This window comes from Rhinoraja longicauda, chromosome 3 (genome assembly GCF_053455715.1).
Source record: "Rhinoraja longicauda isolate Sanriku21f chromosome 3, sRhiLon1.1, whole genome shotgun sequence".
NCBI classification, from domain to species: domain Eukaryota; kingdom Metazoa; phylum Chordata; class Chondrichthyes; order Rajiformes; family Arhynchobatidae; genus Rhinoraja; species Rhinoraja longicauda.
Window position 1 is genome coordinate 98447991 of NC_135955.1, and position 14354 is coordinate 98462344.

Genomic DNA, 14354 nt, shown 5'->3' on the forward strand with positions numbered 1-14354 from the left:
TTTGTGCGTTAAGTCTTGTCGGCTGGGCTTGCAAACGTATGGGACTGAGCGTGGCAGAGGTCAGGATGTCACGGGTCGATTCCGGGATGGTCTAAACGCAAGTGGCAATCGCAATCTTCAGACCATGTCTAGACCGTTCGGCAGCCAGAAAAAGAGAGTGACATTCAGAGGGTTGCAAACCAACAGTGAGTAACCAACCGCACATATCCCAACACTGGCCTGAATGCAACCTGGGAGTGCCCTGCCCAGTTTAGTTTAGTTGAGTTTAGAGATACAGTACGGAAACAGACCCTTTGGCCCACCGAGTCCGCACCGACCAGTGATCCCTGCACATTAACGCAATCCCACACACACTGGGGACAATTTACAATTTTACAGAAGCCAATTAACCTACAAACCTGTACGTCTTTGGAGTGCGGGAGGAAACCGGAGCACCCGGGAGAAAACCCACGCAGGTCACAGGGAGAATGTACAAACACTGTGTCTATCTGCTCAAAGGAACTGCAGATACTGGTTTAAACCGTAGATAGACACAAAATGCTGGACGTCTCAAGAAGGGTCTCAACCCGAAACGTCACCCATTCCTTCTCTCCAGAGATGATGCCTGTCCTGCTGAATTACTCCAGCATTTTGCATCTATCTTCTGTCTATCTTTACACTGTGAATGGCTTGTCTTTCCGCTGACTGGTTAGCAAGCAACAAAAGCTTTACACTGTACCTCAGTACACGTGACAATAAACTCAACTGTTAACCTCCTGTTTAATAACCTGATAATACCTGTATAATAAGCTATTTTTGTTGCCCGCTGAATTTTCCTCCTGTGTTGAACTGGGTGGCACGGTGGCGCAGCGGTAGAGTTGCAGCCTCACAGCGCCAGAGACCCTGGTTCAAGTCTGACTACAGGTGCTATCTGTGCGGAGTTTGTACGCTCTCCCCATGACCGCGTGGGTTTTCTCCAAGATCTCCGGTTTCCTCCCACACTCCAAAGATGCACAAGTCTGTAGGTTGAAGGTAGACACAAAATGCTGGAGTAACTCAGCGGGACTGGCACCCATTCCTTCTCTCCAGAGATGCTGCCTTGGTGGTGATTTGGTGGGCTGAAAGGCCTGTTTCCACGCTGTATCTCTAAACGAAACTAAACTAAGCTAAACACATCGGCCCTCAAAGCAGGTTTACTTATAACCCTTCTCATGTCCTTCCTCTAACAGGAGCAAAGGCAGGTGAAAGCACGCATCACCATGGGACTGTAATCCGGACCCACTTCGCTTCCCTGGTCAAAGAGCTAAAGTTATCTTCCCCCTTCTACCGGGCTCTGAAGGAGAAGGGAGTCTTAACCACCGAGCAAGTCGGACAGATTGAGGTAGTGATCATCTTTGATCTTTTGTTTTGATTTCTGTTCTCCTTTGAAGCTTGGCACCGTGACTTGCCAACTGTGCAGAAGGAAATAACTGAACAGATAAATACACAGATACCAAGAGCAGGCTCAGAGATCGTTTGTAGACACAAAATGCTGGAGTAACTCAGCGGGTTGAAAGCTGCCCAAGCGAAATATGAGGTGCTGTTCCTCCAATTTGCCTCTATGACAGTGGAGGAGGCCCAGGCCAAAAAGGTCAGTGCAGGAATGGGATAGGGATGTCTTCGACACTTTCAGAAAACCTTCGACACTTTCAGAAAGCCTTCGACAAGGTCCCACATAGGAGATTAGTGGGCAAAATTAGGGCACATGGTATTGGGGGTAGGGTACTGACATGGATAGAAAATTGGTTGACAGACAGAAAGCAAAGAGTGGGGATAAATGGGTCCCTTTCGGAATGGCAGGCAGTGACCAGTGGGGTACCGCAAGGTTCGGTGCTGGGACCCCAGCTATTTATGATATACATTAATGACTTAGACGAAGGGATTAAAAGTACCATTAGCAAATTTGCAGATGATACTAAGTTGGGGGGTAGTGTGAATTGTGAGGAAGATGCAATAAGGCTGCAGGGTGACTTGGACAGGTTGTGTGAGTGGGCGGATACATGGCAGATGCAGTTTAATGTAGATAAGTGTGAGGTTATTCACTTTGGAAGTAAGAATAGAAAGGCAGATTATTATCTGAATGGTGTCAAGTTAGGAGGAGGGGGAGTTCAACGAGATCTGGGTGTCCTAGTGCATCAGTCAATGAAAGGAAGCATGCAGGTACAGCAGGCAGTGAAGAAAGCCAATGGAATGTTGGCCTTCGTAACAAGAGGAGTTGAGTATAGGAGCAAAGAGGTCCTTCTACAGTTGTACCGGGCCCTGGTGAGACCACACCTGGAGTACTGTGTGCAGTTTTGGTCTCCAAATTTGAGGAAGGATATTCTTGCTATGGAGGGCGTGCAGCGTAGGTTCACTAGGTTAATTCCCGGAATGGCGGGACTGTCGTATGTTGAAAGGCTGGAGCGATTGGGCTTGTATACACTGGAATTTAGAAGGATGAAGGGGGATCTTATTGAAACATATAAGATAATTAGGGGATTGGACACATTAGAGGCAGATAACATGTTCCCAATGTTGGGGGAGTCCAGAACAAGGGGCCACAGTTTAAGAATAAGGGGTAGGCCATTTAGAACGGAGATGAGGAAGAACTTTTTCAGTCAGAGGGTGGTGAAGGTGTGGAATTCTCTGCCTCAGAAAGCAGTGGAGGCCAGTTCGTTGGATGCTTTCAAGAGAGAGCTGGATAGAGCTCTTAAGGATAGCGGAGTGAGGGGGTATGGGGAGAAGGCAGGAACGGGGTACTGATTGAGAGTGATCAGCCATGATCGCATTGAATGGCGGTGCTGGCTCGAAGGGCTGAATGGCCTACTCCTGCACCTATTGTCTATTGTCTATTGTCTATTGTCTAAAATGTTTGGCAATCGGGTGATCACGTAGGCCAAGGCGGACTGAGCGGAGGTGTTCAGTGATCCGAAACGTCACCCATTTCTTCTCTCCAGAGATGCTGCCTGTCCCTCTGAGTTACTCCAGCTTTTTGTGTCTATCTTTGAGCTTAGTTAGTTAGTTGGTTAGTTTATTGTTACATGTACCGAGGTACAGTGAAAAGCCTTTGTTGCGTGCTAACCAGTCAGCGGAAAATCAATACAGGATTAAAATCAAGCCATCCACAGTGTACACATACATAGTAAAGGGAATAATGTTTAGTGCAAGATAAACTCCAGTGAGGGTGAATCAATAACTAAAGGACTTCGGTCTAAGGTGAGAGGGGTAACATTGAATAGGAACCAGAGCGGCAACATTCTCACTCAGAGGGTGGTGGGTGTATTGAACGAGCTGCCTGAAGAGATAGTTTAGGTAGGTACAATAACAACATTTACAAGACAGTTGGACAGGAACATGGATAGGAAAGGTTTAGAGGGATTTAGGCCAAATGAGGGTAAATGGGACTAGCTTAGATGGGGCATCTCAGTCAGCATGGGCAAGTTGGGCCGAAGGGCCTGTTTCTTTGCTGTGTGACTATTTGGTGAACCCGACAGAATTGTGACTGCCATTTTGTGTTTTCTTACATCAAAGCTATCATGTAATGTACACTAGGAAAAATAATATACGTGACTTTAGTTAAACAAACTGAAACCAGTGACTGATGATCCATACAGCTAGAGAGCCTGCCGGAACTGAAGGTGGCCAGACTTCTTGAGATTGTTAAAAATGCCGAGAGCCACCTGTTCAAGTCGTTTTGCAGCGTTCTGGGGGAGCTGGGATATTGGTACCTCGCTCAGACTCTTCGAACGGCCACTGAAGACCAGGACTGGACATCTTCTGCAGGTAAAGAACAAACAGAATTGATGTGGACACAAAATTGATGTGCTTTCCTCCCACACTCCAAAGAACATAGAAAATAGGTGCAGGAGTAGGCCATTCGGCCCTTCGAGCCTGCACCGCCATTCAATATGATCATGGCTGATCATCCAACTCAGTATCCTGTACCTGCCTTCTCTCCATACCCCCTGATCCCTTTAGCCACAAGGGCCACATCTAACTCCCTCTTAAATATAGCCAATGAACTGGCCTCAACTACCCTCTGTGGCAGAGAATTCCACAGATTCACCACTCTCTGTGTGAAAAAAAACTTTCTCATCTTGGTCCTAAAAGACTTCCCCCTTATCCTTAAACTGTGACCCCTTGTTCTGGACTTCCCCAACATTGTCCCTGGCATGTAGGATAGAAGTAGTGTACGGGGTGTTCGCTGGTCGGCGCGGACACGGTGGGCGGAAGGACCTGTGTCCACGCTGTATCTCTAAACGAAACTAAACTGTAGAGTGATTTTTAACTTTTAACTAGACCAAGTGGACCCGTTGGGCCCAAACCTATTTTACATTGGTGCAGCACCCTCTCCTCCCACCCTCCCCTCCCCCAACCCCCCTCCTCCCTCCCTCCGCCAAAACTTACAGTTTTGGTTTCCTAATCTGAGGAAAGACATTCTTGCCATAGAGGGAGTACAGAGAAGGTTCACCAGATTGATTCCTGGGATGGCAGGACTTTCATATGAAGAAAGACTGGATTGACTTGGCTTGTACTCGCTGGAATTTAGAAGATTAAGGGGGGATCTTATAGAAACTTACAAAATTCTTAAGGGGTTGGACAGGCTAGATGCAGGAAGATTGTTCCCGATGTTGGGGAAGTCCAGAACAAGGGGTCACAGTTTAAGGATAAGGGGGAAGTCTTTTAGGACCGAGATGAGAAAGTTTTTTTTCACACAGAGAGTGGTGAATCTGTGGAATTCTCTGCCACAGAAGGTAGTTGAGGCCAGTTCATTGGCTATATTTAAGTGGGAGTTAGATGTGGCCCTTGTGGCTAAAGGGATCAGGGGGTAAGGAGAGAAGGCAGGTACAGGATACTGAGTTGGATGATCAGCCATGATCATATTGAATGGTGGTGCAGGCTCGAAGGGCCGAATGGCCTACTCCTGCACTTATTTTCTATGTTTCTCCCCTCCCTCCTCCCCTCCCTCCACTCCTTCCCCCCCCCTCCCCCCATTCCTCCCCCCTCAACCGTTATCCTCCCTCCTCCCCCCCTCCCTCCCTCCCTCCCTAGGAGATAGATTTAAATTTTAAAATGTGAATAACTTTAAAAATATAACACCAATTTCAATGAAACTTCTTCCATTAGCACCAAAGGGACGGCGGTGAGTAAAGTGGGCCTAAAACTGTCGCGCTATCGTGTACCGTTTTGGCTGTAGTTCAGGAACAAACAAACGAGAGTTTTAGTATATAGATGAACCTCAGTTGCAAAATGAAATCAGTTAATGTTGGAAGTGCAGTCAGCATCTGTGATGACGAGAAACGTGTTAATATTTTCAGTGTGTTTCTCCATCTCTTAAACATCAGCTGAAGGTAGTATCTGAAACATCATAGTGTTTCTTCCTCACAAATAGAACATAGAACAGTGCAGCCTAGGTACCAACCCTTCGACCCACAAACCTCCTCAGATGTTTCTATGATTAAAAAATGGCAGGCTTGCGTATAGGCATACAGAACAGCAGATCTTTGATTTAGGCAGCAAAACACAAAGTGCTGGAGTAACTTAGCGGCTCAGGCAGCATCTACGGAGGGAATGTACAGACTACCTTTCTGGTCTGGACCATTCTTCAGACTGAAGAAGGGTTCCAACACAAAGCATCATCCATCAGTGTAAAGAAGGGTCCTGACCTGAAACATCGCCTAACCATTGAATGTAGAGTATACAGTTAAAGGCAATATCTTTAACATCATTGATGTGCAGCGGGATCTTAGGAGTCCAGGTTCATTGCTCACCAAAGGTGGCAGCACAAGTAGATAGTGTGGTAAAATATTCATTATTTGCACTATTGCCTACATTGCGAGGGGTATTGAGTACAAGAGTAAGGAAGTCGTGATGCAGTTCTATCAGACTTTGGCTCGGCCACATTAGGAGTATTGCGTGCAGTTCTGGCTGCTCCATCATTACAACCAAGATGTGGAAGCTTTGGAGAGGGTGCAGAGGGGGTTTACCAGAATGTTATAAGAAAATAACTGCAGATGCTGGTACAAATCGAAGGTATTTATTCACAAAGTGCTGGAGTAACTCAGCAGGTCGGGCAGCATCTCGGGAAAGAAGGAATGGGTGACGTTTCGGGTCGAGACCCTTCTTCAGACTGATGTCAGGGGGGGGGCGGGACAAAGGAAGGATATAGGTGGAGACAGGAAGATAGAGGGAGATCTGGGAAGGAGGAGGGGAAGAGAGGGACAGAGGAACTATCTAAAGTTGGAGAAGTCGATGTTCATACCACTGGGCTGCAAACTGCCCAGGCGAAATATGAGGTGCTGTTCCTCCAATTTCCGATGGGCCTCACTATGGCACTGGAGGAGGCCCATGACAGAAAGGTCAGACTGGGAATGGGAGGGGTAGTTGAAGTGCTCGGCCACCGGGAGATCAGTTTGGTAAAAAACAGAATGTTGCCTGGATTAGAGGGTTTCAGTTACAGGGACAGGTTGGATAGACTTGGATTGTAAGTCACATCGTCTATCCTGCATCCCATTAATGATTTTATTTTTGTGTGGAGTCCAGGTGGCTCCAAGCCAACAGAGCTGCCAAAGGGAGATTGGAGTTCTGTGACGCATAATCATTCAATCCCTGACCCAGGTGAGGTTACTCAATGCTTCAATGGTGCTTTATTGTCACGTGTGCAAAACAGTGAAATTGTTTTTCGAGTCTCCAGATTTGAGCCATTTCCAAAATACGACACAACTGCTGGCATTTTGAGTACACTGACTGTGTCTTCATTTCATTTTGCTGTTGGTAGGAAGCATTTCTATAAATGATAAACCAACCATGAAAGAAATCTTTCTCATTTCCAAAGAAGCCAATAAAAATCTGAAAGAAGACAACCTGGAGTTGGGTCAAAAGGTGGAATTCACGAGGGAAGAATATTTACAAAGGTAAACCCAATATATGTATATATATATATATTTCTTTAATTGTCCCACACCGGGGAAATTTAGTGTTACAGCAGCAAAGTGGATGGTAAGAGATCATTCATTATAAATAAAAGTAAAAGTAAAGACAAGGATAAATTGTCATCAGTTTACTGTGTATTCCTTAACTGTTTACTGTGTATTCCTTAACTGTTACTGGTCTGCTGGGAGCCTGCTGCTGAGTGCTGGTTGTACAGTCTCACAGCAGCAGGAAGGAAGGACCTCCTATATCTCTCCTTCACACACTTGGGGTGAAGGAGTCTGTCACTGAAGGAGCTACTCAGTGCAGTGACAGTGTCCTGCATGGGGTGGGAGTCGTTGTCCAGCAGCGAAGTTAACTTTGCCATCATCCTCCTCTCTCCCACTGCCTGTACTGAGTCGAGGGGGCAACCCAGGACAGAGCTGGCCTTCCTGACCAGCTTGTCAAGTCTCTTCCCCTCCGCCGCTGAGATGCTGCTGCTCCAGCAGACCACCCCATAGAAAATGGCTGATGCAAATTATTTTCGAAATATAGAGGTCGAGAATTTAAGTTTAATTACATGAGCTACACAGTACAAACAACTTAGTTTAGTTTAGATATACAGAGCAGAAACAGGCCTTTTGGCCCAACTAGTCCGTGCCGACCAGCAATCCCCGGACACTAGCACTATCCTAAACACAATTTACAATCTTTACTGAAGCCAATTAGATTTTAGGCTCAACCTTCGTCACTGTCCACACCTCAGATTTTGGTGTCATCTGCAAACTTACTCATCAGACCACCTGCCTTCTCCTTTCTTTTCGAATGACCTGTTTCTGCTACCATAACATTCCTGGGGGAGAACTGAACTGACAAAGAGAATGAAAAGAAATGGGGAAGGAGGAATAATTAACATTGACGCATGAGATTGCAGATGCTAGAATCTCAAGCAAAAAATAAAGTGCGGGAGGAACTCAGTGGGTCTGGTAACATCTGTGGAGGGAATGGGCAGACGTTTCAGGTTGGCTCTTCAAACTGAGAATAATTCAGAGAAATAATTAATATTGATCTAACATTGATCAAACTTCAATTACCTTTCCCTTTCACATTTGGCATGTTCAACACTGCACATGTGTAGGAAGGAACTGTAGATGCTGGTTTAAACCGAAGATAGACACAAAATGCTGGAGTAACTCAGCGGGACAGACAGCATCTCTGGAGAGAAGGAATGAGTGACATTTTGGGCCGAGACCCTTCCCCAGACCGAGAGTCAGGGGAAGGGGAGATAGAGATAAGGAAGTGTATGGTGTGAGAACGAGACATCAAAGGGGATGGAAATCAAGAAAAATGTAGAATAGGTCATTGTTAGCTAGAAGGTAACAACAAAGCAAACAGAGATAAAATGTATTCAAGACAGTCAGACTGGTCGGAGAACTGGGAAGGGGGAGGGATGGAGAGAGAAAGCAAGGGTCACTTGAAGAAGGGTCCCAAACCTGAAACGTCTTCTTCCAGAGATGCTGTCTGACTCTGAGTTACTCCAACCCTTCTTGTAAACCAGCAACTGCAGTTCTTTATGACTACATCTATGTAATTATGACAAGGCTGATTTAACATGACATTATTTGACTTCAACCACAGATTACAAGTACTTGAAGAAGAATTAGCTTCTGTGACTCGCGAAAGAGACACGAATGTGAGAGAACGTGATATCACAATGTTAGAAATTCAAGAGCTACAAAATCTCAACCACGAGCTTGAGGAGCTGATAATTAAGCTGGAAAATTCTAATTTTAATGCAACACGGAAATATCCTGGAATTAGTGTCGACTTTGTCCCTGTACAGCCAATGACTGATGGGAAAATAAGGCTGCTACTTACCTTCAATCAATATAGGCAAATAAATGATTAAGTTGGGATACAGCATGCAAACAGGCCCTTTGGCCCACTGAGTCCGCACTGACCAGCGATCCCCATACACTAGTTCTATCCAACACTCTAGGGACAATTTGCAAAAGCCAATTAACCTACAAACCTGCACGCCTTTGGAATGCGGGAGGAAACCGATCACAGGGAGAACGTACAAACTCTAGAGACAGCACCCATAGTCAGGATTGAACCCAGGTCTCTGGCACTGTAAGGCAGCAACTCTACCGTTGCGCCACTGTGCCGCCCCCAATGTTATCCATTGAGGAGCTGTTTGTGATATTGTACTTGCAGATTGGCACTTTATTTGAAAGAAAATCAACTCACTATAAAGATAAGCAAAACAAGATGGTGGAACATAGAAAATAGGTGCAGGAGTAGGCCATTCGGCCCTTCGAGCCTGCACCACCATTCAATATAATCATGGCTGATCATCCAACTCAGTATCCTGTACCTGCCTTCTCTCCATACCCACTGATCCCTTTAGCCACAAGGGCCACATCTAACTCCCTCTTAAATATAGCCAATGAACTGGCCTCAACCACCTTCTGTGGCAGAGAATGCCACAGATTCACCACTCTCTGTGTGAAAAAAACCTTTCTCATCTCGGTCCTAAAAGACTTCCCCCTTATCCTTAAACTGTGACCCCTTGTTCTGGACTTCCCCAACATCGAGAACAATCTTCCTGCATCTAGCCTGTCCAACCCCTTAAGAATTTTGTGAGTTTCTATAAGATCCCCCCTCAATCTTCTAAATTCCAGCGAGTACAAGCCGAGTCTATCCAGTCTTTCTTCATATGAAAGTCCTGCCATCCCAGGAATCAATCTGGTGAACCTTCTCTGTACTTCCTCTATGGCAAGAATGTCTTTCCTCAGATTAGGAGACCAAAACTGCACGCAATACTCCAGGTGTGGTCTCACCAATGCCCTGTACAACTACAGCAGAACCCCCCTGCTCCTATACTCAAATCCCCTCGCTATGAATGCCAACATACCATTCGCAGTGGGAACAGTGGGACAGGCAGCATCTGTGGAGGGAAATGAACCAACAAGGTTTTGGTTTGGTACCCTTCTTCGAACTGATAAGATTGAATTTATTGAGAATTATCATGGAGAATGAAAAATAAAGATGAAGCTAGAAATACGTTTTCTGTTTAATTATGTAAATCTTTAACATTAATAACTCTTTCATTCAAAACACAGCCTGAGTTGGCATCAGGTTCAGCAGACATTGTGGGCCGAAGGGCTGATTCTTGTGCTGGACTGTTCTACGTACTAAGAGTTATTTGTGTGGATTGATCCTAGTATTTATGCATTTGGAATCAGCAAATAACTAGAAAACAGCCAGAGATTGTTTCGTTTTTATGAAAATAAGCTCAAGTGGTGAATTTTATTTCAAATATTATGCAAAATAAATGTGAAAACATTTTCATTTAAATACATTAATACTTAAGGGCCATGCAGTTGCAGGCTGAAGAACAGCATCATCCTCTTAGAAGATTTAGCACTTCACGTGATGTTGAATACAGAAATTGAATTGAGTTATTTTTGCTGTATTTTATATTAATGCTATTTAGCCTATTAAGTTGATTTCATAATTTCTAGGAGCAGAATTAGGCCATTCGGCTCAAGTCTATAGCCTCAGAATAAAAGGACATACCTTTAGAAATGAGACGAGGATGAATTTCTTTAGTCAGAGGGTGGTGAATCTGTGGAATTCATTGCCACAAAAGGCGGTGACACCAAGTCAATAGATATTTTTCATGTTCATAAGTTATGGGAGCAGAATTAGGCCATTCGGCCCATCAAGTCTACTCCACTATTCAATCATATAACATATAACAACTACAGCATGGAAACAGGCCTGTCCGGCCCTACCAGTCCACGCCGACCATTCTCCCTGACCTAGTCTCATCTACCTGCACTCAGACCATAACCCTCCAATCCCCTCCTATCCATATACCTATCCAATTTACTCTTAAATAATAAAATCGAGCCTGCCTCCACCACTTCCACCGGAAGCCCATTCCATACAGCCACAACCCTCTGAGTAAAGAAGTTCCCCCTCATGTTACCCCTAAACCTTTGTCCCTCAATTCTGAAGCTATGTCCCCTTGTTGGAATCTTCCCCACTCTCAAAGGGAAAAGCCTACCCACGTCAACTCTGTCCGTCCCTCTCAAAATTTTAAAAACCTCTATCAAGTCCCCCCTCAACCTTCTACGCTCCAAAGAATAAAGACCCAACCTATTCAACCTCTCTCTGTAGCCTAAGTGCTGAAACCCAGGCAACATTCTAGTAAATCTCCTCTGTACCCTCTCCATTTTGTCGACATCCTTCCTATAATTTGGCGACCAGAACTGCACACCATACTCCAGATTCGGTCTCACCAATGCCCTGTACAATTTCAACATTACATCCCAACTTCTATACTCGATGCTCTGATTTATAAAGGCAAGCATACCAAACGCCTTCTTCACCACCCTATCCACATGAGATTCCACCTTCAGGGAACAATGCACAGTTATTCCCAGATCCCTCTGTTCCACTGCATTCCTCAATTCCCTACCATTTACCCTGTACGTCCTATTTTGATTTGTCCTACCAAAATGCAGCACCTCACACTTATCAGCATTAAACTCCATCTGCCATCTTTCAGCCCACCCTTCCAAAAGGCCCAAGTCTCTCTGTAGACTTTGAAAATCTACCTCACTATCAACTATCATGGTTGATTTATCTTTCCCTCTCAACCCCATTCTCCTGCCTTCTCCCCAAAACCCCTGACACCCATACTAATCAAGAATCTATCAAACTCTGCCATAAAATATCGTGACTTGGCCTCCCCAGCCATCTGTGGCAATGAATTCCACAGATTCACCACTCTGATTTAAAAAAAATCCTCAACTCCTTTTGAAATAGAAATACAGCATAAAAGTTATTTCATAGAATAGGGGAATGATATATAGTTCATCAATTAATTTAAACATTTGTGTATAGCCAATGGAATGTTGGCCTTCATAACAAGAGGAGTTGAGTACAGGAGCAAAGAGGTCCTTCTGCAGTTGTACAGGGCCCTAGTGAGACCGCACCTGGAGTACTGTGTGCAGTTTTGGTCTCCAAATTTGAGGAAGGATATTCTTGCTATTGAGGGCGTGCAGCGTAGGTTTACTAGGCTAATTCCCGGAATGGCAGGACTATCATATGTTGAAAGACTGGAGCGACTAGGCTTGTATACACTGGAATTTAGGATGAGAGATCGTATCAAAACGTATAAGATTATTAAGGGGTTGGACACGTTAGAGGCAGGAAACATGTTCCCAATGTTGAGGGAGTCTAGAACAAGGGGCCACAGTTTAAGAATAAGGGGTTGGCCATTTAGAAATGAGATGAGGAAAAACTTTTTCAGTCAGAGAGTTGTGAATCTGTGGAATTCTCTGCTTCAGAAGGCAGTGGAGGCCAATTCTCTGAATGCATTCAAGAGAGAGCTAGATAGAGCTCTTAAGGATAGTGGAGTCAGGGGGTATGGGGAGAAGGCGGGAATGGGGTACTGATTGATAATGATCAGCCATGATCACATTGAATGGCGGTGCTGGCTCGAAGGGCCGAATGGCCTACTCCTATTGTCACTCAGTGCTGGAGCCACACCAGGCCTAGGCACCAGTTCTTCCCACCAGACCAGAGTCCAACAAGACCTGGCTGGTTTGGACTGGCATGGGTCCTCAGTTTCTATAATTTCAGGTTTGATATTTATATCCAAGGAGGTTTGTACAAGTGACCAACCAGGGCACCAGCGACCAGACCAAGCCTTAATGGATCTTGGATACACTGACTACAATTTCAGGAAGATACTTTTAAGGGAATATCACAGGTATGATGGGCTGCAAAGTTCTTTGAATTTCTCTCTCTGCCCCTGCCTCGCTATTTTACTCTCATTTTTATGCAAGCAAGGGACTGAAGGAGCTCCAGATAGATGTGATACTGGGCAGGATAACAAGGGACTGAAGGAGCCCCAGATAGATGTGAAACTGGGCAGGATAGCGATTAACGAGGAGGAAAAGGAACTAGTTCTTCCCCTGTAGAAGTGGGGCACATTTAGCCTGTGAGATTAAAGTGCCATTAGCCAGTCTTTAGTTTAGTTTAAGAGATGCAGCGTGGAAACAGGCCCTGCCATGCCGACCATCGATTCCCCCGTACACAAATTCTATATCACACACAATTTACAGAAGCCAATTAAACTACAAACGTGCAAAACTTAAGTATGAGAGGAAACCAGAACACCCAGAAAAAACCCAGGCAGTCATGGGGAGAACGTACAAACTCCGTATAGACAGCACCCGCAGTGGGTCTCTGGTGCAGGTCTTTGGAAACCCCCCCCTGAAATTTTAGATTTTTATTCTGAATGCTTGGAGCATTGTTCTCAAGTTTTAAAAGGCCCATGAACCAGTAACTGACAGATAGAGCCATACAGCACGGGAAGAGGTCCTGTAACCCAACTCGTCCATGCCTCCTCCAGACTAGTCCCATTTACAAATCCGGATTGTAATTTTTTCCCTCTTTTGCTTATTATTATCATTTAATACAATGGCCAAAATAACATAGATAATGTGGCCCATTGTGCCCATGGCTTTCATTACATTTGGGCTTTTGGGGCTCCATCCACGCTAGCTTCAGTAACAATCTTATTGTCGGAACACAAAGGAACACAACACTGGCTACAACATATAACAAAAAGGAACTGCAGATTCTGGTTAATACCAAAGATAAGACACAAAATGCTGGAGTAACTCAGCAGGTCAGGAAGAATCTCTGGTGAACATGGATAGGCAGCATTACCGATCGGCACCCTTCTTCAGATTTAGCAAGATTATTTGTAATGCTGTTTATGAAAATCTGATTTGGTGAACACCCTCTGCTTGAAAGGATCTCAGCTTTGAATCAAGTCATCTACTAGAGATGTTCACTTACGAGATCTTAGTTAGAATAGACGTGAATATCACAAATATGAACAGAATGACAGAAATGTTCAGGCATTTTCAGCAGCATCTATGGACAGAAACAGGCTTAATGTCTCGTCAATGAAAAGTCATCACCTTGAAGCATTAATTCTCTTTCTCCATAATTTCTCCCAGGAACCAATACTTCCCAGAAAACCTTTTATTCTGGATTTCCAGCACCCGCACTTGCCTTTGGATTATTGTGAATCGGTTTGGTTGGTATTAGTTTAGGTTTATTATTGTCCCATATACTGAGATACAGCCAAAAGCTTTTGTTTGGTTATAGCAATGGGGGAGATGTGTTTGCACACACCAGTGATTGCAATGGATGTGCAACAAGAACGCCTCCTATTTCGCTGTAATATGCCACACATAGACCCAGAGCCATGAGCAGTTTAAACATATCTGAGCATTAAGGGACCTGACTAGACATCAAAGGGAATGGTTCTGGACTCCTGATGTAAGAGCAGCTGTAATTTCAATGTTTAAATTCATTCCAGTACATAGTGTAATAGCAACATTATTAGGCTCAAT

At 44.7% G+C, this 14354-nt stretch overlaps 1 protein-coding gene across 1 annotated transcript; it reads left to right on the plus strand.

Annotated features, from left to right (window-relative positions):
* Positions 1-9861, plus strand: LOC144592497 (uncharacterized). Its single transcript, XM_078397097.1, has 6 exons — positions 1-185; positions 1209-1360; positions 3612-3780; positions 6541-6615; positions 6776-6911; positions 8545-9861. The coding sequence occupies exons 1-6, from the start codon at positions 125-127 to the stop codon at positions 8813-8815; spliced, it is 864 nt and encodes a 287-aa protein (XP_078253223.1). The 5' UTR covers positions 1-124; the 3' UTR covers positions 8816-9861.
* The last annotated feature ends 4493 nt before the right edge of the window (positions 9862-14354 follow it).

Excerpts from the sequence above, each read along its gene's own strand:
- LOC144592497 (XM_078397097.1), top strand. The coding sequence starts at position 125 with ATGTCTAGACCGTTCGGCAGCCAGAAAAAGAGAGTGACATTCAGAGGG. Across the intron at positions 186-1,208 it reads CAGAGGGTTGCAAACCAACA|GAGCAAAGGCAGGTGAAAGC; the intron begins GTGAGTAACCAA and ends TTCCTCTAACAG. Across the intron at positions 6,616-6,775 it reads TCATTCAATCCCTGACCCAG|GAAGCATTTCTATAAATGAT; the intron begins GTGAGGTTACTC and ends TGCTGTTGGTAG.